At 44.1% G+C, this 24597-nt stretch overlaps 1 protein-coding gene across 1 annotated transcript; it reads left to right on the top strand.

Moving 5' to 3' along the window:
• The first annotated feature begins 539 nt into the window (after positions 1-539).
• Positions 540-21363, top strand: ppp1r14c (protein phosphatase 1, regulatory (inhibitor) subunit 14C). Its single transcript, XM_041958964.1, has 4 exons — positions 540-863; positions 16563-16646; positions 17083-17115; positions 18879-21363. Exons 1-4 carry the CDS (start codon positions 627-629, stop codon positions 18951-18953), a joined length of 429 nt encoding a protein of 142 aa, XP_041814898.1. The 5' UTR covers positions 540-626; the 3' UTR covers positions 18954-21363.
• The last annotated feature ends 3234 nt before the right edge of the window (positions 21364-24597 follow it).

The following is a 24597-nucleotide window of genomic DNA, read 5'->3' as shown; positions in this document are numbered from 1 at the left end:
TAAATAATAAGTGGCAGAGGAGCATGCATGGCGAGAAATGGGAAAAACCCTCTGCTGAGGCTTTCCAGCACCTGCTTTCGTTCCAGACAAGCACCATTGAGGGAATTTGGCAGGCGCGCTGCAAAAAGTACCGATCTAAGGTAATAATTTTATCACAAATCACTCTAGAAATCTGTGTATTTTCTAAAACAAGCTTTAGAACCTGCTCATGGCATCTTTCAGAGTCATTTAACCCGTTTTCAATTACAATCATTGCAGTGCTTCTCTCAATGCGTTGCCATTTTTAGCAACGGCGGAATACTCCTACAGTTATTACATGTAAATCCTCTTATGAGACACGGTGTTGGAAACCCATAACTTCACGCCACTCCTCAGAATAAAGGGCTTTTGTTTTTTTAAGCGAGGCAGATGTTAATTTTAACACGAGACAAGCGCACAAGACGATCATTTCTTGCAGCGCACGCTCCGCCTCCTCTGCTGTCTCCGGCGCTGCGCTTTAAATAGCAGCTGTTTAAAAGCTCCTCGCCAGTCTCCTGTCTGCCGTGCAGCACCCGGTCCCTCTCAGCACCGCAGCCCCCCCACTCATTCACACATCTCTCCGGCAAGAAAGCCCTCCACATCCCGCAATGTCGGCCGCCAGCACCGAAACTAGCGCCCCGCTGCCCACCGCCGGCAGCCGCGTCTTCTTCCAAGCGGCGACCGGCGTGGGCTGCGTGGGGTCCGGCCCCATCACCGCCGGGGACGACCCGGTCCAGAAGAAGCAGGGCAAAGTGACGGTCAAGTACGACAGAAAAGAGCTGCGGAAAAGACTCGTCCTGGAGGAGTGGATCATCGAGCAGCTCAGCGAGCTGTACGACTGCGAGGTGAGTGGAGCATGAATCTGATATCACACCTTCCGAACCGTGTGCACATTCAGAGACAGGTGGACAATGTCAGAATGACACGCAAGGAAACTGGTCCTGGACTCATGCTTTGTCGGTTTCATGGGTTTAAATTCAACCTTACATCAAATATAGACTCGCTTAATGTAATTCATTGGTGAATTTCTTGCTCTATTTGGCCGAGTTTCTGTTTGCTATATGCCTTCAGTTGCATCATCTGGATCGGCTACCTGCAGCTCTTCTCATCTGTGCTGTCGATGTGTCTGCAAAGGCGTCAGGAGAATGGACCCGTATTTACAGCAAGCCCTAACATCCTCCACTAAATAGTCATTAGGTTTATTGATGTCTCTTTGTCCTCTGCCACGCTGATACCTGCTGGTTTATGGCTGGGGCCAGAATAGCAGGGGTGTATAAGCGACACAAAAGCTGTCTGCTGTAATAAACGTGGCTCTTCGCTCAACACTTTGACTTTGACACAATGTATTGTCACCTCTCTCGCATCCTGGGGGAGAGAGGGGGGTGAAATGGGTCAAGGAAGTCGAGAATGTGGATGGAGTGATAGAAACCGCACGGTTGCGCCTTTTACGCACCGGGCGCATCGGTCTTTTTGGATTGTGTAGGTTCGCCGTCTGTATTCAAGGCTGAGATTGAGAAACTGTATCCTGCAATAGGCTCATCATTTTAAAATCATTTGGTCTACCTGGTATTCATGTCTAAATCGTGTAGTCCTCGAGAGCAAAAGGCAGGTTAAACCATGTTTCAGCGTCTCTGGTGGTGTGACGCCGCGCTCTCCGTGTTGGAATTAATTCATCTGGCGTCTCTGAGCCAAATTTTTGACCTTTTGAACATTTTTCACCTTTCGAGGGAGGATCTGTCGCCAGACGTTATTGACAGCCCAATTAATCTGCGCTCTCACGTTCACAAGTCCCATTCTTTTACATTTAAAGAGGAGGGGGTGCCATGGGGGTGGGGGTGGGGGGGGGGGGCTGCGTGCCTGCAGGTCTGTAAGGGAATAAGAGGGATTCTGTAGGTGATTTGTAAGTGTGTGTGTGTGCCCGCTGCCACACACAGTATGCTGCCAGAGCCAAGTGGGGGGATGGGATGGACTGGAGAGGAAAGAAGGGCAGTGGGTTAAGGATGTGCTGATGCTGTGACTCTCCTCACCAGCCAATCACCTCCCCTCTGGCTCTGACCCCCTTCCTTGCAGCAGAGGGTCTGCACAAACACACACATATGCACACTGCAGGCATACAGCGTGTCTGTCACCAGACTCGGCCAATCAGAGAGGAAACAGGCGGTGTGAGCGTGCATCCACACGTGCGCGCATGAACCTGTCAGACTGCACAGTGGGGTGGGGGGGGGGTGGGGTGCAATTTATTTAAATGTGAAGAAGAAGGTGCATTTGTGTGAGAATGTTGGCGTGTGGTTATTTGTGTGATATGCTGCATCTGTCACCATCGCACAAAAGTGACAGCATCGTGTGCGCATGTGCAGTAGGGAAACACCTGCACACATCACAGCAGGATGCTGCATGACAACATCAAAGCATTATTGTCTGGCCCTGTGCTGACAGAGCATTGCAATGCAAATAATTCTTTCCCACACCGAACACAAATAGACTGTTCGCATGTGTGCAAAGCTATTAGGATTTCCTGTGGCGCCAAAACTGCATCTATCTACTAAAACATGACCAAAAGTGAATCTTTCTCCATCTATCTAACCCTAAGCTGCTGTTTTCTGTCATCTGGCTTCTGATTGTGGACTGGTTTACATTTCAAAGCCGGCTGAGCTCTTGGCTGTGTGTCAGTCTGCCATCAGCAGGTGCGCTTGATCTACAAGTCGCGTGATGCTCTCCCGCGTGGATCGACTGATCTATTTGACGTTTGAAGAGTCACATCTCGGGCCGTGCAGCATTTGCCTTTCTCTGCCGATGGATGTGATTTGTTTAATGCAAATGCATATTTAGTTAAACACTCAAAAACAGCCAGCTGCAGAATGCAGTCAGTCTTTGCTGTGATGTCTGGATGGACAGAAATCAATCTTTTAATTCACTATTGTAGCATCACTCTTGTCTGCAGATGTCCCTTTTTCCTTGACATCAATGTAATGATGGTAACTGTGCAGTCTAGATTTCAGTGCACATATCCCCAGCAGCATGATACCTCCTCACATTATGTCTTTCACACAGCAAATGGGATAAGATCACATGATAATCCCCTGGGTCGCTGACGTCGTTGCCAGTCTGATATCACGCTGGCTGCTGGAATAAGCACAGTGTTGACTGGCACTAGAAAGACATGAAAGCTGGCAGGATTTCAGAGGACAGAAGGTAATGAAAGCAGTACATCATCATTTTGACACGTTGTCACTTTGGTGCATTGTTAGGACTTACTTTCATCTGTGCATGTGTCCACAAATAGATAGATGATGGCAGTGTTTGAGCAGGTGGACTTAAGTGCTTTGCTGATGATGTTTGGTCACCTGACTGTAAACAGGAAGTTACACTCCCTTCATGCCCGTTCACACCTCCATGTTCAGACCTAAGATAGACACAGGTGTGTGTATTTCGTGTTGACTGTGTGTGTGTGGTAAAGAGAGGGAGAGACTGCTGATTTGGCTGCGCTGGTCTGGCTTAAAGGTCAGCCTCTGTATCAGTTTCATAAGAAAACCTGATACTAGAGAACATCAGAGTGTGTTTGTGTCTGTGTGCTGATACTAATGGAGTGCAGAGAGGTTTAACTTAGGCAAAATTGCATTTTGTTTTAAATAACAGGTAGGTGAGAGTTTCTGTGTCCAGTCTCTCTTGTCTCAGGTCAAGCAAAGCAAAGACCTCAAGTATTACAGTAAGATAACAAGTAACTCAAAGTCACAAGTCAATGTAAAAAGGGACTAGTTTGACATTTTGTGCAATATAGTTATTTCTTGCTAAGCGTTTGATGAGATGATTGATACCACTCTCATATCTCTGTGGCAAATGTTAAGCTGCAGCCAGCAGTCAGTTAGCTTAGCTTAGCATAAAGACTGGAAACAGGAGGAAACAGCTAGCCTGGCTCTATCCAAAGTCAACGAAACCCACCTGCCAGCACCTGAATAGCTCACTAATTAACACAGCATATCATGCTTGTTTCAAAATCCAAAGCATAAAAAAAGACAATTTAGGGAAAATGACGGGCTGAGCCAGAACCGTGCTAGCTGTTTCCCCCTGTTTCAAGTCTTTATGCTAAGCTAAGCTAACCCTTTCCTAGATGTAGCTTCATATTTACTGTATAAACATGAGAGTGGGATAAATCTTCTCATCTAACTCTCCACAATCTTAAAAGTGTATCTCCCTAAATGTCATACTATTTGTTTAACCTCGAAACAAACATTTACTTTCAACCAATCACCAGGTTTTATCGCGATGGTATTTTTTTCTTTTCCTCTTTGTCTTATTGCCTCTCATGAAAATGTTTTCGTCCAGCGTTGGCTTTTAATTCGCCCTGAGCCTCTCCTCCTCGCTCTTCCAGGGGGATAGCAGAAGGTGAGCTCTGTCAGAGATGGATTCCCCTCTGCTCCCCTGGGATGTATCACCTCTGTTCATTTTGCTGTTCAAAGGACAGAGAGGAGAAAGGGGAGAGAGAGCGAGAGAGAGGAGGGGAGACAGAGAGAAACCAAGGACCCAAATGCTCCCCGTACATCTCTTAATACAGCTTAGGCCTCAACTCCATTCTCTTATTCTCGCCTTGACGTTCTCTGCCATGTTGGCGTCTGACAAAGCCGTTGCTCACATTTACATTATGCAACGGAAAAGAAGTGTCAGTGTTTTCTCCCTCCGAGTCCTTTACATTCATCACTTCTCTTCACTGTGAGGATTATTTTCATCATTCACTAATTATTTTCTGGATTAATCAGCTGTGTAAGAAAAATGTGACACCTATATGCTCTAAATTTCAAGATTTTTGATTGATTATCGCATAAGAAAAGCAGCACATATTCACGTTAAACCAAACATTTCACCATGAAGTTAAAATCTATGTAAAAATAATAAATAAATAAGAAAAATCCTCAATCCACATTCTTTGAAGGATGTGTTAACAAAGAGTGAGTAAATATGGAACCTAGGTTATTAATTCATTATTTCTCCATCCTTCGTGCACCTTCTTCACAACCTCTGGGAGAAAAAAAATCACTAACCCACTCACTCATTCTGCGAGAGACTGAACCAGACTGTATTGGAGCGCAGAGTACTGCTGAGGTCAAGTCTAGGTGATTAAAAGGCCGAATGTGTCAGCACGGTGACGGGTCTGTCTGCCTGAGAGCACCTTAACACGCTCAATGATGGCTGCTCAGAAAAAGGCCTTCACTCAGTGTGTGTATGTGTGTGTGTGTGTGTAACAGCCACAGAGATTGACAGAGTGGTTAATCTGTTGCAGCCTTGCAGACTCTGCATTTTTATGCGTGTGTTGTCGGGGTGCATGCAGCAAAATGAGGGGAGAGAGACACTGTAATGGCCTACTTTTTCATGGCTCAGCGTCAATAGAGCCCCACTCAATGAGGCTTATTCATGTGTACAAGCACAGACACTGCCGACATACAGCGCAATGCCCTCAGGCCTTGTGTGTGTGTGTGTGTGTGTGTGTGTGTGGACGTGTGTAATAGGTCCTACATGCTTTTTTTTGGGTTGATGATATTCGGCTGCTCTTTGGCAGATTTGGGGTGGCGAGTGGTCATGGGTACTTTTCCATGACTGGATGAGCATGAGCCCTTGTACTCAACTGTAAGACACGTGCATGCACACACACACACCCACACACAGGTCAGTGTATATATTTGTACCAAATGGAGCAAAGGGAACTAGGAGATGGAGCATATTCTCCACGCTGTTTTGTGTAGGAGGGCTGTCTCAAGGCGGTGTTTTTGTGTGTGGACAAAGGAAGCTGGTTTTTGCTGTGACCTTGTCAATAACGTTCCCCTTTCACATGCCTTTCACGTTTTCTTGCTGGGAAGGAGACCCACCGCATATCATGTGAACCTCATAGGGTAGCAGAGGAGTAAACAGTGCAATTCAAGCCAAGTCATTAGCGACGCTCGATAGGTTTAGGAATAGCATGTCAGGGATAAACTCACACATATTGACACACAAAGACAGAAGCATTGTGTTTCCATTAAGGTGACTGGATATACTGTATGAACACAGGCACACAGGTCTAAGCAGATGCTATTTTAGGGAGCTGGAAGGTGTTTCTCCATCATTTTCCTCCTTATTGGCCCATTCAAATGCACATCCATCACCTCTGACAGTTGATGGATGTGATTCAGTCCAATGATCAATTGAACACATCTCACTTTGACTGATGACAGGAAATGAGATAAGCTTCATTACCTCATTATTTTGCTCTCTGTTACAGCTCCGGGTCCATGTTACACCAATCCAATGTGCTTCACACTCTGCTGAAGGTCAAAATATGAACGAAAAGAGGAGGGAGTGCGGGGAAAGAGCAGTGAGAAAGTGTGGGAATGAAACAGAAAAAGAGGGAGAGATTGCCCACCATTAATGTAATTATTACATCCAGGCTGACAGATCCACCCATTGGGAGGTTTAGCCAGTCAATTGGATGGTTTGTTTGAACGTGTGACCCTGATGTGTTTATGGATCTGGCGGGGAAGGTCATTGTTATCTGCGCTTGGGGAGCCAGACATGTATCTCTGCGCCATTTCAATTGCACAGACAAAAATAGATGCTTGCTTCGCGTCCACGTCCGAGCCCGTGTTGACACATCTCATCTAGCACCTGCGGACGCATGCATCTGCTGCTGAACAAATCCGAGGCGTTGACAACGAGGCCTTTTAGCAGGCAGCTGTTGAAACAGCTATAAACACACACGCAGCTGAGAGGTGTCAAATATCTGTCTGGAAAGCAAAACTTAGTGCAAAGGTTACAGCGTGTTTGTTCCCCTTTCTGTCGTCTCTCTGCATGCTTCATCCTTCCTCCGCTCTTCTCCTCCTTCCTCTCATCTCAACTTCTGACCCTCTGGGACACCCACCTACCTGTCTTTACCGCTGTCATCCCTGTGGCTTTCACATGCATGCAGATGAGCCGTTTCATGTCTGTAGCTGACACCGTTAATCACGTATGCAAAAAAAGGTTTAATTGGCGCATCGGTAATGTGATAACCTCGCCAAGAATGATGCGTGCACAACACAGCGCTCAAATATATCATTATTATGCAAAAATGTAATAAAATCCAATTAACATGTGACAAGTGATCACCCTGAAAAAAGGAAAGGAGGAAAACAAGGCTGACAAAATGTTAAAATGAAAAAATCCAAGCAAGTTTTCATCTTTTTTTCCTGTTGTTGATTCTTTCCTGCTTCCTTCCACCCCCCTTGTCCTTTATGGTTTCCCACTCTATTAACCCTGCATGCTGTGTTTATGGGCTTAGCCGTGATACTGTAATGCTGTCATGGGGTTTTTAGATGTTCCTTCCTACCCTGGGGAAGCAGATCAGTCCGCCTGCTGCATAGAAGGGAAAGTAAAGACGGAGAGGGTGAAAATTGAGAAGATCTGAGAAGAACAAAATTTCTGCAGGTTATTAACTTGGATGACAGGTCTTGCAAATATAGCCCTCAAGTCCCAAGACATAGTGGCACAAGAAAAAAAGATCTTAAAATGGCAAGGGCAATGGGCAATCCACTGTCGAATGACATGCTTTTCATTTTAATCATTTAAATTTGTTTCAACCTAGACTACCAGTTTGAAACTACGTTTTCTCAGGGAATTAGTCTCCAGACTCGTTTCAAACGGGATGTCATCTGCAAAGTGATTAACGTCAGACAGAATAAAGGCAGAACTAGATGCAAATTGTGCGGCCAGAATTGCAAAATTAGAAAGCCGCTGAGCCCGTGAAAGGAAGAGATGTTGACTTTTCACGCTCGCACACTGACTTTCTTGTCTTCCTATGACATCTCCTCCCATCCCAAGATGATCCAGTTAATCACTGGTTTCATTGTCAGCGGGCCGACACGATTTATAAACTGGCTGTGTACGAACACTGACTCACTCTCTGCGGCTGGCGCTGCAAAAGCATGCAAAACACTGCCGCCGTTCACACGTGTCTGAGAGAGGGAGACTGAGAGAGAGAGGAGATGAGAGAGAAGGAAGATTATTGTTTTGACTTTCAAAGTCAGTGGGGTGTGTTCATGTGGGTGTGTTGACTTGTATGTCTACCTTTGCCTGCGCTGAACGACTGCGTGTTTAACAGGGAGCCAATCAGGCAGCAGGCACTCTTATGTATAATTTGTGTAAAACATAACGCCTCCTTGGTGAGCTGAGTTGAAGTTGGTTTATCGCTGATATATAACTGCTTATACTACATGTCTTCACAACAAAGGGGTTTCTCATCGCCTCTGAATTTGAATTAATCCATTAATTCGACTGGCTGACTGCTTGTGACCCTGATGGTATTGACATTTTGAGTCCAGTTAGGCTTGAGGCTTTGCTTTGCACCGAGAGCAAAGGTCCAAATGGGCCCCAGTTGTCAATACATCTGCCTCGGGGATGATCTGTATGCTTAGCAAATACAGTGAAATGAATCATGCGCCCCCGAATCACAAAACCGTGGAATAGAGTCACAAGACAGATGCTTGAATTTCGTGGTTGAATCCACAGCAGCGCTCAGGCTGAGCTTTAAATCAGGATTTTAACCCAAAGGGGAGATGATTTCAGGGATAACGCAGCACGTGTACGCAGCAGCATGCTATAGGACCGTGAGCTGTCCCAGTTTGGACAAAAAGCTTTAACAAACAGTTCTTCAAGGTGCCAATAAGAAAGCCTCTTGTCAAATGTCCACGTACATTAAGCTGCCCCCGAGGTCTGGGAGAGTCCTCACTGCATGATGGTATCTGTGGATCTCTGCTGGCTGAAGTGTGATGTGATCAGTAAGAGGGTTAACATCAGTATACTTGTGTATGAAGGGGTAACGGCGTAGCTTTTGAATGTATGCATGTAGCTGCTGATGCTACGCCATAGGCTAGCCACAGCTAACATGCACCTCCTCAATATGTAACATGTTGGGGCTATCGACACCACATGGAGACTGCAACTATGGTTGGTCAGATTCTTCTCAAGTCTCCAATTCTGCTGGAGATTAATGTGATGTCAGAAAGGTGTGGGGGTCGTCCGAAGCTACTCGACCCTCCGACAAGCTCCTTCTGATGAAGCATAATTTCAGTTGATCGAATTTCGATGTGAAGGAAAATGACATTGGGGCCACTGCAACCCCGCTGTGCAGAAGCAGCTACCGCACTGCACGGCTGAACGTATGATTAATACATTTACATCACAATTAGCTCCAGAAAATTCAGCATGCAGAATCATTGTTATTTTTGACTGCAGTTCCTCCTTTGAGGATTAATTCCTCCCCCCAGCCCTCTTTTTTTCTAGCAGTCTCTCCCCTCCTCTCTGATATACAGTGTCCTCTAGAGTACAGCTGAATCAGCGTGGGAAAGAGCTTTTGCTGCAGCAGCTAACTTTATCCAGTGAAGTCACTTCATCCGTGCTGTATGGTTTCAGCAAATCGTATCGCTGGAGGGCGAAGAGGGAGGTGCTCGAAGGCGGAGGAGGGAGGAAGGGAGGGATGGATGGAGGGGAAATGAGCTGTAGAAATACTTCTCTCCACCGGTGCACCTTCTATCGTTACTGTGCCAAGTATTTCTTTCCTTTACTTTGTGAGAGTCCTTAATGGGAAGCCCGGCATGCCTTGATTTTATCATTTCTCTTACCTCTCTCTTTGTCCTCTCGCTCACCTCGATCTTCCAGGCCTCTCGGCTATTTCAGTCATCCCATCATCACCCTCCATTCCTTTGTGTGCAGTAGTTTCTCTGTCTCCCTCATCTCACACTCTCATGAGATGAATTCATCCCACCTTGAGCTCCTCCTCGCTTTGATGTGACACAGCATGGCAGCGCAGAGAGAGGAACAAAGCTGAGCTGTGAGCTTTTACTGTGTTGCACAATCCTCCTCTTCCTTCCCCTCTGCCTCATCGTCACAGTGACCCTCTTATCTCCCTGTATCTCATTTTCTCTTCTTATGTATTCTAAGTATTGCTCTCATGCATACCTCTCTTCATTTCTTTCCACTTCCCTTTTGCAGTCTTTTTTCACCTCCCTGTTACTCTCATCTTTGTGACCTTTCCCAGCCTTTAATCTAGCAAACATCGCTTGCTTTTTCATTGTTTGACTTATTAAATCTTTTCTTCTTTTGCTGTATAAGTGCTCTACTCTTCAATGGCTTCTCCTTGTTTACATTATCATCTGAACATTTTAGCATGTCGTCACAATTAAAATTCATCTTCCTTCATTTCTGTCCTGCCTATCTCTGCCAACTCTCTGCCTCTCTGTTCTTTATTCTCTATAATCTTTATCATTTGCAAACAGAGCTGTGATTAAAGAAGCATGGGCGTTATTATCTTATTTACCGGATACAGTTACTTGGAAACCAGATCAGACTCATGAAACTGCGTGTGTGCTTAATATTATCTGAGTATGTGGGAGATCTGTCAGTATCAGCCACATTCTGTGTGTATTACAGAGACACTCCATTTCAGTAGATCATACAGGTACAGACTGAATGTTCCTGTGCACTTTGCACTGTCTCTATCTCTCTCTCTCTCTCACACACACACAGACACACACTCTGAGAATGACAAAAATGACAACTGACAGACAGCAGCGTCAACTGCTAAGCCTCCATTTTCAGCATCTGTACCTGACAGCGGCCATGACTGTCCACACAAAATCTTTTAGCCTACAGTGGCACTACACTGCCAGGGCTGCAGTGGCACTATGGTGCTAAAATAATAAATGGAATAATTTCTCACTTCATAGTACAGTTTTCAAACCTCACACTTTCAACCCAGCTAGACTGGCATGGTTTCATATCATGTGACCAAAGCAGTTAGCTGACTTAGCACTACTACTAGCAAGCTAATCTGCTAGCATTTTTAGTGCCAGCTGAGCAAGCTCTTATTACAGTGTCATCCTATGTAGACCATACTAGCTGTGGGTTTGGAGTTGTTGTTTTGTGTGTTTTTATATGTTACAGTATATTTCATTACAAATGTATACGTGAAAATTGATTCTTCAATACAGAAAATAGGCTATATCACAAGCTAGCCTTAACTTGTCATTCATAGCAGCCTGTTGACAGTCTCTCCTCAACCAGGCGCTATTTCTGAGGTGGAATAGAGCTCTACTGGTGTATTTCAAGCATAAGCTAGCAGCTAGCCACACAGCTATTATCTAAACATTAACTGTACTTCTGTATAATCAACCTAGCACTGCAGCTAGCAAGCTAACCTACTAGAGTGTTTTTAGCTACACAACCATTATCTAAACACTAACTGTAGATTGTGGACTTCTGTGTAGCCGACCTAGCACTGGTACTAGCAAGCTAATCAGCTAGCATCTGCTTGAGTCTCTTTAGTTACATTATTTCTGAAGTGAAACAGATTTCTACTGTGGTATTTCAAGCCCAAGATCTTACGTAGCTACGCAGCCATTATCTCAACATTAACTGTAGGCTGTTATAACATTATATTGAACCTAATTTTCTTAACTGGCCTTCACAAGTGCAATTATCTCCCTGGGAAGTCTTAGCCACCATTCAAAACAACAACTTGTAGTTCAAGTTCATATAAGTAGGCTATGAATAGGAGTAATCATGAATCACTTGGCCGAGTGAAGTGATTCCCCGTCGCAAGGAGTTTGACTCTTTGTGTTCGTGGAGAGTGTTTGAATAGAGTCTGAATAGAGTTTGTCGTGAGTCACAGGGCCAGGCCGCTCACATTAGCTTTGATTCACCTCATCACAGACAAGCCAGGCCGAAAACGCTGCCGGCTGCTTAGCTGTCGTGAAAACAAGTCTGACACACATGCACACGCTTTCTCTGCACAGCAGCAGACACACTGGCTGGCCTGTCTCACACTCTGCCTCTCGAGCTCATCTTTTGCTCGCTGGCTCTCGTACATCTTCAACTCATTACAACAAATACTTGGCTCCTTGTTACCTCTCCTGCACACACTATCCTCATAACGCACATCAGATGCACACTGACCCTCTTTTCCTGTTTTCATCACTACGTCTTTCTTCTACATAACAAACACACACATTCGCCTTCATCTGCGAGAAATGCTGCTTCTGTTCTTCTCTTATACATACAGACACTTTAATTTTTGTTCCTGCCCAAGTTCACACTATAAACACATTGTAAACTATGCACTAATGTTGCCAGTGCACTTAAACACTTTTTTTTTACAAACATAATAAAAATAATAAGTTACGCACAGATTGATGACAGTTTCAAATTTAGAACGTCACATAAAACAAAAAATTATTTACATGCATTTGTTGGTTTTGGTTTTCTCTAAATTGGTTGTATCATGTGTTCTCACCATTGTGGGCCAATAGTGCCCCACAATAAATGTTTCATCTGCATGCTGTCATTATAACGTCTGTTTATTTGGTTGTGTTTGTCATGTGAGTATCCTACATAATCAAATCATGGCGAGCATTTGTATGTAGTGTGCAAATGACAGCCTCTGTTTCCTTTGTTCTCTGCTGCAGGCATACTGAGGTCGTATCTTTGTTTCTTTCTAGTGAATGTTTGTTCTTTCTGCCACTTGGGATCATATTAAAGAAACAACAAAAACCTCTCCTCTTGTTACACACAGCCAATGACTACCTAGCTATATCTAACATAAAATACACATTTTCAGGATGAAGTTCTGTATTAGTTGCCTGAATGCCTTTTCAGTCTGTGCTCCTATCCTCTGTCTTACAAAATCAGCAATTTGGCGTCATCTCAAATGTATTCCTCTGTGTGTGAGTGTATGTGTGTCTTGCCTGTCCCTGTCTGTCTCCTTTGTTGTGCGCGCTGTCATTTTGTCACCCTTCCACTGCTGGCACGATGGAAACTTATTTTCCCCAGAGGTAGTGGGTGTGACCTCGACTGTTTTAGGCTCACAGCAGGACGACAAGCAGTTCAGCGTTTATCTGCATGTTAAGTGTGTGAGTGTTTCCATTCTTTGCATTGCATGCGCTGTATTTGACACATTTAGGTAGTTTTTCATAAGCTCCACCGAGAGACAAGAGGCAAAGCCCTGTGGTGACTGTCTCTCCGCAGAAGATTGATGCTGGCAAAAATTGTGTGTGTGTGAGAGAGAGTTGCACATCGTTGGTGATTGCCTGCAGCCCTGCTTCACACTCAGGCCATGCTTGCCCTAGTCATCACCAATCACAGTGACAGAGGGTGACGGACTGCCTGCTGACAAGTGAAATAGTGGGAAACTCTCTCTTACACACACACACACACACACACACACACACACACACACACACACACAGATCAAAGATAGATAGTGTTGTCTTTTCCCCTCAACCCTCATAGGTCAGTGTGTTAAATTCACTCTCCTGACGGGCTTTTACTTCACTATTAGTCATTCTAATTCACTTACTCACCTCCATTATTAGGTTAAACCTTCTCTCTTTAGCCTCTAGAAACCAGCAGACCACAGTTTTCAAGCAGGACACCACTCACTTTTTGTTTTTTCCTACATCTCATCTTTTGTTTCTGGCATTTACCGTATGACCGAGGCCATGATCTCTGTGCTGGAGCTCAGAGGTAACTGCTGTCAGGTGTAAACAAGCTGACCTTTCGACATACCTGCTAGACTTCATTTTTGCCGGGTTGCTTCTGTATTTAAAAGGCCAACTCCCAGCGCCCGCTAGTTTCGCTGATTCTCCCGGCAAACTCCTGTAATCTGCATGGCCCTCAAACATTATTATGAACAGCCATGTTGCTAGATCGTGTACGAAACACAATCTACACACACAATACACGCACTACTTATTATCTCAACCCATCTGTCACCACAACCTGGCAACCCATGACCCCATTCAAGGGGCAAGCTGCTCTCTGCACACACAGACAGGCCAGCTAACTTGTAGCTGGTGTCTGAATGTCAGGGCAGGACAGCATTCCCAAATATTGCATGTTTTTGTCTTAATTGGCATAATTTTATATGTTCTAACAGACGTCGCAAAGTCAAAGATTCTGGTATCGGCTCACTTTTGACAAACTGGCTTTGTAGGACAGTGTAGAGGACAACATTGACATGGAAAAAAAAAACCTTATGAGAATTCTAAATGGCAGCAGCATTATGTTCCCGTTTCTTCCCGTCTCTTTAACACAACTGTCTCCCTTTCTCACAGTTATCTCTCTTCTCCTCAATTGAAATAACTCATCTCTCCTCAAGATGTTTTCGCATTTGCATATAACCTCCGTCCTCTGATTCCTCAGCGCGCACACACTTCTATGCTAACAGATGACAGGCTTTGATATGTGTTGCCACATCCCCTCGTCTCACCTCCCTCTTTTCTGTTTCCTCAACGACGGGGGATTTCGGAGCGAGGGCCCTCTCACTAAGACGAGGAGAGAGATTTCAGAGAGAGAGAGAGAGAGAGGTCGAAGGGGAGATGCTTAAAATGCTGGTTGTGTAAATGCCTCTTAACGGCTCAGGAATAAGGATGAAGGTGGGGTAGCCTTGTGTGCATGTGTGTGTGAACAAATGCAAATGAGGTATTTGCAAGCCAGGTTTGAGCGTCACTAATGTCAAGTGGGATTTTTCACTGCGTAAACCACATCTATGAGGTTAGGTAAAACATGTAACGACGTTGCTGCTGGCTTACATTCATCCTCACAGTCAGTGATTTATATGGAAAAATTCAGTTGCGCCAGGTGAGGTAATTCATCTGTACTGTACTGTAAAACACAGAGCACATAATGTACCACGCTTGCCACTTGTCTTGCGTGTGCTATTGTAGTTTCAAGGTATAATTGCGAGCTAATTCTATTCTGTGCACATCAACCCACCCACGCGAAAATGATATCACGGTGACTGAGTTTTAATGCTGAGAGCTAAATTCAAATTGTCCTTCCATCTTCCATGTTCCTGTGTCTGAATACCAGCGCATGCTCCAGGCGGTGGCATACAGGAGTCCTGCGAGAGGCATAAACACACACGCACGCACACATACACACACACCCACGAGCATGGCATGAAACGGTTTTATTAATGTAGCATCCTGGGTAAAGGGAAGCAGGGATCTGATACTCATGTTAATCAGTAGTTACTGTGATGTAGGAAAGTGAGTGAATGATGAGACCCAGCTCATTATATCTGTAGGTAAGTGCTGTTTACTGCCCAGCAAGGCTGTCCAATCTAAAACAGCACTGTTTTATTTTGGCTAACAAGAGCTTGTGTGTTCTTCAGAGTGCATACATGTCATACAACCTGTCTGTGTGAGACAACACAGTAGTTTTGATCAACAAGCCAATCAGCCATGTTATGATAATTATATATAGTTATTTACTTTAGCTCGTTGGGCTTGGCCATTAGCGCACAGTTGTGCGAAGCTGTGTGAATTTAATAGCTCTGAACAGCTGATCATGGTTTTATATGGGGTCAAGGGTTGGTGAGACATTGTGATTCAGCCAAATGACCAAATCAATGAGCTGAAAGCAACAGTACGTGGAAAGTAGCCAAGGAGTTGGATGTGGATTTTCACAGGGATTATTAAAACAACAAAAGCTTGGACAGGGCTCTTTATTGGAACCTGGCAGCAAAATGGAAGACAATATAAGAAGGTCGATACTGGACAATTCTGCAAATCCCCAGAATACATTGTTTTCTAATGTTTTATCAATGTTAAATGCGTCCTATATTGAAATTCTTGCTTGCTCTTGCTCTTCAAAGATATTAGTTATGGCAAAAGAACTATGGTTTAGGCGACTCAACCACTGTTAAGTTTAGAGGAAGATCGTGGTTACAGTTAATAAAAAGGAAAACATAATTGCAGGTCTGCAGCAAGATGAAAACTGCAGTCATGTGCATGAAAAGTCCCAACCTCCACACCCTCACTTTCCACATAAGGGAATGCTGTTTCCTGCACTGACGATGAATGTTGACGTTGAACGTAAGTCATGAGGTGTGCAATCACCCGATGTGAAGGTTGCTGTATTTCATAGTGAGAGCGGCACAGTCTGTTTTGCTGCCATCACGTAGTATGTTGTTACTGAGCAGTTCAGCTGTTGGTAAAGGACCAAGAAGCTGCACTTGCACGTAGCTTCTTTGGCTTTAATTCCCAGAAGAGAGAGTTTGGAAGACGCATCATGTGGTGGCTGGGAGGGAAGGGTTGATCCTCCCTGCATGCCTCTTTTGCACAAGCCTTGTGGTGAAAAATAAAATGAAGCAGAAGAAGGCAGGACCTTTGAAGTGGCGCCGAGAAGAATACAGCCTCTAACCACAGAGCCACTAAACGGCCCAGCCCCGGCAGCGTGGCACGATGGCACAATGACATTTCCATGCGATGCCTGCTCCTAATAGGCAAATATACGTTTGGGAGCAGAGATGTGATTTGAATGAATTGGATTTGTGCTGAGAGGTGAAATAAAGGAACCGAAGTGAGAGAACGTGTTTAATTAAGATTGATTTTGGTGAAAACAGATCTAAAAACATGTTTTGTCAGCATCATTCTAACGGAAAGATTCTCCAGTCCATTTTCCTGTTCATCTCTTCTTGCTGCTTTGCATGTCATTGCTTCTGTTTCAGCAGCTCAGTAACCAGGAGTGTTTCTGTGTTTCAGGAGGAAGAGATGCCAGAGGTAGAGATAGACATAGATGACCTGCTGGAGGTCAACAGCGATGACGAGAGAGCCAGCAAACTGCAGGTATACCCCTGTGACTGTGTCCGTCTTTGTAGCCACACATCTATTTTTAACAAACCCCGCTGTGTTCAAACGGATTGCAAGTCACTCTGACTGCTGGACCGTTCGTGCAGTTTGTGTTTAATCACCCCGAACAGTTAATATTCCACCGGCCGCATGTGTTTTTTTGAGCGTGCTTGTGTGCGTTTGTGTGACAGCTCAGCCTCTGACTGATCTCAGAGAGAACTCCAGTTCATGTGTGTATGTTTGAGGTAAATTCATAAAGCCTCAGTTTGCCTCAGTTTGATGCAATTGTGGCGCATGTAAATTTCGCTTCCTGAACGCACCTTAAGAGCCAGACAGCCTGCTTTCTTACAAAATGCTTGCTTTGTAGTCAAACTTGTCATGTGACTGCTTCTTTTCACACGAACAAAAGCCAATCTTTTTGCTTTTTACACAGGAATCATTAACAGACTGCTACAAACCAACAGAGGTGAGTATGCTTGGTGTGTCTGTCATCTACACAATAAAACGCTCAATATCGATGACTTAGCAGCTTGTGTGTAGACAGACATTATTGATGCTCACGCGGACGGTTCGATTTGCAGTGTATAGGGCGCTGTATGTCGACTGTCCCAGATGTGCAAGTGTGTGGTTAATGTCTGCTGACACACACATTCGTTTTCTCACTCACGGTCAACCTGACCTAAATACGAGGAAGGGTTAAAAAAAAAAAAACGACACTACACACACACACAATTGTTCACAATGTGTAGGCACACCCTAAGTTTGTTTACTGGTTAAGAGTTGGATTATGGTTCGTTGGTTTTTTGAGTGTGTGAAGGTGGGTGTGTTTCTGTGTGTGTGTGTGTGCATGGAGGTGTTAAGTGTTTGGGTTCGGGTGAGGTAGGGTTAAGCTATTTTGGTGATTAAAGGTAGTACAGACCAATCACATTACCTCTACATACGGTGAACTTGTCCAGCCTGGACTCCCCATCTGTCATCTGTGTGTGTGTGTGTGTGTGTGTGTGTGTGTGGCATTAGGTCAGCCTGTGACAACCACTACAAGGTCATTGATATCCAAAGCTACAGAAGTGTCCAGCCAGGTTGACAGCCGCTGAGACACACACACACACACACACACACACACACACACACACACACACATTGTAATCCCCCGAGAGTGAAGTAGCGCAGATGCCATTTTGAACACAATCCCACAAAGGAGGCATCAGCTGGGGATAAACAGTAAACGACAGAAGCAACGGAGAGAAAAGGTGAACGCGACAAAGGTAGAGAGTGACGGAGGGAGGATGAAAGAAAGAAGTAGAGCGCTGATAGAAAAAAGTTACAGCGGGAAAATGACAGGAGACGAAGGAAAGGAAGCTATCACAAAGAGATGAAAAGACGGCTAGAGGGAGGAAGCAAGGGGAGAGGAGGAGGAGGAGGAGGAGGAGGAGGAGGAGAGGTACAGAGGGAGATAGAGGAGGGGGAGGCATCAGTAATCAGGTCAGGAGCAGAGTCACCCTGGGTATAATGAGGGGGATTATATTCCAGCATATTCTCCACCGCGGTCACACTATCGTGGACGTCTATGCAACCTCTTGCTTAAATCGGAGATGTGGGTTCTCTTTGTCTTCCTTCCTTACGTAATCCAGCATTTCATCATTGCCATATCACCATAATTAGAGTTTGTTCCTCCGTGTTTGTGTTCAGTCACTTTAGCATTAATCCTGATCCTGTTTTTTTTCTCCATGCATTCAGCACAGTTTGACAGTTAAGAGGAAACGTAAAGAGAGAGGCGGAGGTGTGCAACAAGGGCTCTTATTCATGTGCCAATAGTTAGATGAGAAGATGGACACCGCTCTCATGTCTGTACTGAGAGCTAGCTGGCTGCTAGCTGTAGCTTCATATTTAGTGTAAAGAGTGTTATCAATCTTCTTAGTCCGACTCTATGAGCACATTTGCCAAAGTTTGGAACAATTCTTTTAAAAATTAATCTTTTGCCAATTACTCATGTTCTTCACAGTTTCCTCTGCTGTCAATCACGTCCCACAAACAATAGCAGGACACTTATTCCTGCTTTACTTTGCAAAGTCAAGCAGAAATGCTGCTGTTATTGCAGAGTATTATTATATAATAACCTGATTTGACCAATTGCGTGCCAAATGATTGAAGAAAAGCCCATTTTTTTACCGGTGTGTGAATGTGTGTGTGCAGCTGTGTCTCTAACTCTTTTTTGTCTCCTCCTTGCAGGACTTTGTCCGTGAGTTGCTGGGCAGGATAAGGGGAATGAGAAAACTCAGTGCGCCAAATAAGAAGGGCCTATAATGGCTGTAATGTCAACCATCAATCAACCATAAACTACGCCATCTCAGCTCCACCTACTGAACCCACTCAACATGGACTGTCATCACATAGAATTACTTATCTAAGCATAACAGCATTATTAACTATTCTGCAACCTGCAAACCTGCACCGTGACCTCCATGCATATAACACTAGTCATTCATTTCACAATCACATAGAATAACAAGGTGTATTATAATATTTGACTGTTGAAAGGTACTTAAGCAAATCAGAGCCGACATGGTTCAATAGCATACAGCCACAATGAAATGTCAAGCCCTGGAACACGCCAGAACTGCAACTGTGCTTTAACATGAACGCCACCGAACTCCACATTTCAGAGCCATGTTACAAGCCGACGCTGTAATCCCAGCAGCCATACAGACTAAAACACCAACAAATCTCAAAAAGGGAGATGGTAAAAAAAAAAATTGTTTGTACTGCGGTAGGTGTGCAATTAGCTGTAGCACTATGTAAACACAGTGCTTCATGATTTTTGTTTTTTTTTACTGAGGTGTTTTGCTGTTTCTTCTTTTTAAAAAAAAGTACTGTGTGTTGCCATTTATTGTTCATGTGATTGAAATGTGGTCTTCAACAGTTTTTTTTTTTTTTTGTCCAATACTTCGAAGTTGACCTCCTTATCCTTACTCCGCCAGTGCTTGTAAGGGAGCTCTGCAGATTTGTTTCAAGCACAAGGCGTTAACACATCAGTTCTGTCCTTTTGTGATACGTAAACTCTGGCAAGAGTGGGGACGTTTTAGCAAACGAGGCTAAAATAGCGTGACGATTTTTGCTTTTTAACCAATGTTTTATTCTACCTTTCACCACAGTGAGGCATGATGGGTGTTGCAGCTCTCCGTGTGAGGTGACAACACCTGTATGATTGGCAGCCTTTCACTAACCATGTTCAGCGGTGTTGTTCATTGCTCTCTCCCTCATCAGAATACATATCAGTTGGTCGTTTAGGTTCAAGCACAAAGCCCAAACATTGTAGTTGTTTCTCACCCTCTGGTTCACTTAACTCTGCTAATTAATCGTGGTTGATGTTGCCTTCAAGGATATTCAGGATCCGTTCACCTTTCTCTCAGCACTGAACCTTAACTACTGACAACCTAAAGGCAAATGCAGTTGAGTCAGAACCTGAGGACAACTTGAAGCTTTGACACTTAAACCTGTCAGGTCCTGCAAGGGAAGGTGTGCCAAAACCGGGAGTATTACATCTGAAATGTCATACGTCATGGAGGCATTAGTGTGACACAGAATTTTCACAGAAATTGTTTTAAGTTTGTGAAACATCTCTGGGGTGGGCGCAGAATTTTAAGACGTTTAGAACTATACCAGGTTGCAGAAAATATGTTGTAATTGCATAATCCCAGGTTTGAGGGGCGGATTCAGCTATTTATTGTTGTTAATGACCTTCTGTGCACCAACACACTCAAAAACCTCTGGTACAATCATGACTCGTGTTATGGGGTTGGGCCCAGTTCCACTTCCGAGCAGTCAATCGTGAACCAACCAGAATGGAGCAGACCTAAACCTGCCATGTGATATATACCCTCAGCTGCCAAAGACAAAAGCAGGGCAATGTTTGATTTTAAACGTAACACTTGCAAAGCACCCGTCTTGCATGCTAACGACAGAGAAAAACACTGATAAAGAGTATAGATATTATGAACTTATAATCAAGCAAAAAATACTTTTTTGACATAGCTGCCATGTCTGACTTTGTAGAACTTTTTTGTGTTGAATCAACGTGACTGCCACGTTGGAGAGAATCCAGGAAAATTTTAAAAATGGTGCTGTTTTTGATGTTCTTCCCAGGTTTTGGTCTTATAAGGCGCATCTTCACTGTCGACTGATGCCAGAGAAATGTGTCTGCAAGAAATGTGTCTGTCTTTATTGACGAGGTGCATACGGTCTAAAGTAGTGTCCTCTTTGCATTTCCCTTCCTCGGTCTGAACCAGAGTGGACTGGGCTGGATGAGTGTCACCACACTCAGCTAGCAGCGGTTGATCAGTCTGAAAAAGATCACATGTTTTTCAGATCAGTGAATCGGAAGGACAAGTTAAAGAGGAAGCCATTGTAGGCGCTGAGATGCACCCAGGACTTGAGGTACTCCATAGGATTTTCTCTGTCAAGAAACAGTTCAGGGGCAATAGGCTGATATTTTATAATTTATGGGATTTCATGTGGAGAGTATTTTGAAAGTGTCCATACTAGAAAGCTTTATGTTTGCATGTATTTTTAAAGTCGCATGTTGAGGGGAACATTTTGTTGGCCCAAAGGCTTTTATTTCACAAAATGAAACACTTTCCTTTTTATACCTTTATTATTATTGAGATGAGAATATTCAGTTTTTCAGCTGCAGTTTTCTTTTTCTGTACATCCACAATAAGCGTTCTTGTTTTTAAAATGTAATGTGGTGTGTGGTTTGTTTTTGCTGATAATAAAAATTCAGAATGACTCTGAACTGTTCAAACGGATGTCTTCCCTGGGTTTTTTTTTAAGGCAGTGTGTCTTTATGCTTTATTTAAAGCAATAATTCTGAGAGTTAAACTAGAAGAGCGATACCACTCTCATGTCTAGCCGGTAAATATATGGTCAAATTGCAACCTGCATCCGGTTAGCTTAGCTTAGCATAAAGACTGTATCCAATTTTCAGTCATTATGCTAAGCTATTCTAACTAGCTTCTGACTGTATCCGTGCACACAGGATAGATATGAGATTGGTATGGTATTGATGTTATTGATCTAATTCTCGACACCAAAGTGAATAAGCTTATTTCCCAAAATACTCCCAAAGGTGTTTGAGTCTTTATAGGTGCATTTGTGTATATATGCCATTATTCAGATGTGTTGAGATTTGTGTGTGTGTGTGCATGCGTTTGTGTTTGTGTATTTTCTGCACAAGGGGCATTAGAGCATCGTGCCCGCCAATGTGTTCCTTCTCAGTGCCACACAATGTGGAGCTGGTTTAGTGGGACAGTCCCGTGCGCTGTCTGATTCTACACAGAGCTCATCAGGGTATGACATTATTGCTCAACGTACGCATGAGTAGCCTTTCTCTGCGGCATGTCTAGCCCCATATGGACCGACCTACTGTCCTACTGTACGTTGTTGCTAGGTAGAAAGTGTTCACTAATCTCAGATTTAAGATTGTTATTGTGAGGGAGCTGTGAAAGAATAATCACAATGAAACTTCAAGTTGCATGACCGTCGGTCTGTGAGGGAACACAGTCCACCTCAATGCGAATCAAAGCTCATATGTATTTATTCTGAAAGGGAAGTCATGTGGAAGAATATAGGCCAGTTTACAGAGGACGGAGAAAGAGAGGGAGACATGCACACGACATGATTATGACTGTCTTCTAATGCACTGACATACATTCTCAAACAGCCTTGTGGATTTCACTGCAGGAAACAGAATTGCACACACACACACACACACACACACTGCTGAATTCTGCGTGTTGGGAGGAACGGAAAGCCGAAGCGTTGCCAGCGCGACTGTGCAGTGCAACAAGGCTCAGTGCGCCTTTAAATTCCATGACCCACTTTTCACAGCTGGGGCCGGCTGGCTGGCAGGGAGCGCTCGCGCACGCTGACTTGAATAATTGGGACTGCAAGGTGAATGTGAGGAGAATAGTTAAAGACTGGAGCTTCCCCCCGCCAGCCAGCGTGCCCTGTTCAGTCAGCTGGCTGCACACCAGCAAATCTCACACCAGCACTGTCCTCGAGTGGCTGTCATGGTGTTTTCGGAATATCAAAACAGATGTGAATGGAGGCAGTTGTTTGACAGAAGAAAGGAAATTGTATGGATGGTTGGATGAAATGAAATAAGACTGAGTGCCATTTTTATGAGCTGTTTATCCTGTTGAAGCCACCGTAAATTTTCAAGGAACACAATTCGCAATACATCACACTGTATCTCTTAATGTGAAGTAGCCCAGCAGACCCCACTGTAAATTTAATGTCTTCCCATCCCCCTCCTCATTTTTCCATTCTCTCTCTTGATCCTATACGCTCCTCTCCTCCGCCCTTACTCTCTTCTTCTACTTCTCTGTTTTTCCCCCACTCTCCCTTGTGGGTGCAGCGATCCATCATGCCAATACTTCAGGGAGACAGAAAGGGGAGGGGGAACAGATTGGGAATAGCAAAAGACAGACAGATACTGTGTATGACCAGGGTGGTAAAGAGAGAGATGAGAGATAGGGTGACACCAGCAGCATCTCCCTTCAGCTGGAAGATGGAGCCCATCTCATCTCCACTGCTGTGGAACCCAACCGCAGCATCAGACCAACGCCTGGGTGACATGTCACCCTGTTGTGGCCTGCTCATTCATTCACATGACAGGCAATTCAGCCATACAGCGTATTAGCCAGACAGAGGGAAAGAGAAGGGGGGTGTTTTTTTCTGTCATCTCCATGAGACATAGTTTACCCTGCATTGTGGGTAAGGAGGACATGGCAGGTAGGACCGTCTCACTACTATCTCCTTCTTAACCTGCAATGATCTAGCATGACAGGAACATTAAAAACAAATAAAGAGAAAAGAAGTTCGCCCTAACTGAGTGAATTCCTGCAAGATTATGTGTTTTCAACACTTACTGAATATTTCATTCTGCATCAACTAAGTACAACCAAATCCCTGGGAACAACCTCCATTCACGACTCTATAAATACTACATAACAAACATGCACACATGCACATCTGTGTGTGTGTGTGTGTGTGTGGTAAAAACCGGCAGTGCACCTCGTGGGAAATCTCTTTAATTTCACTACACTGAGCCCATTCAATTTTCCAGCACTCCTGACATAAATGTTACAACTCTTGCTCCTAAGCATAAAAAGATGTAGGCGGGTACACCATCACACAGACTTTGTTGCCAACATTGAACGTTTCTGCTGTTACTACTGCCACTACGGCTGGAGGTGAACACACAGAGCAGATTAGGCTGGATATGCGGGAATTGCTTTAGTGCAGTTTTAGTGAGATCAAGCTCAGAAGCCTTTGTGCTCATATTTACCTCAGAAACTACTGTTTCACAACACAAGTACTAGATGATGGGTTGGACAGAGGAAGAGGGTATTAATTGTGTAGTGTACAACTGAAAATGTGATTATAAGTAAAAGTCCTTAATCTAAAATATTCAACAAAACGTACTCAACTATACTAGAATGAAAGCACTGGTATGAATGTACGAGTATCAAACTAAGTAAGAAAAATGGCCTCTCTGACTGGAAAAAAACGTATATATTGCCTTATTACATTTCCAGTACTGGTGCATCAAAGCATACGTAGCATTTCATTACAGTAGCTGGTTAAGTTGTTGCTAGTTTTAAGTAATTTATATGCAGTTGCAGGTATTTTATTCCAGTAGTTCTCAATGTGGAGGTCAGGGTCAAAGGGTCGCAATTAGACCTGAGATTGCAAGAGTAAAAAGTACAATATCTCACTCTGAGATGCTGTAGAAGTACAACGTAGTGTAAATAAATCTCAAAACTGCACTAAAGTAGAAAATTTGACATTACATTCCACCACGTGTATGGTGTAGTACTAATCTGAATAATTAATGAAACATTATGATCCACAATCACGTGTGTCTTTCAGGAGAGAACAGCCTGTG

The sequence above is a fragment of the Chelmon rostratus genome, chromosome 18, assembly GCF_017976325.1.
Source record: "Chelmon rostratus isolate fCheRos1 chromosome 18, fCheRos1.pri, whole genome shotgun sequence".
Lineage (NCBI taxonomy): Eukaryota > Metazoa > Chordata > Actinopteri > Chaetodontiformes > Chaetodontidae > Chelmon > Chelmon rostratus.
Note: the sequence above shows the minus strand (reverse complement) of the source record. Positions and strands in the feature narration are given on the sequence as shown.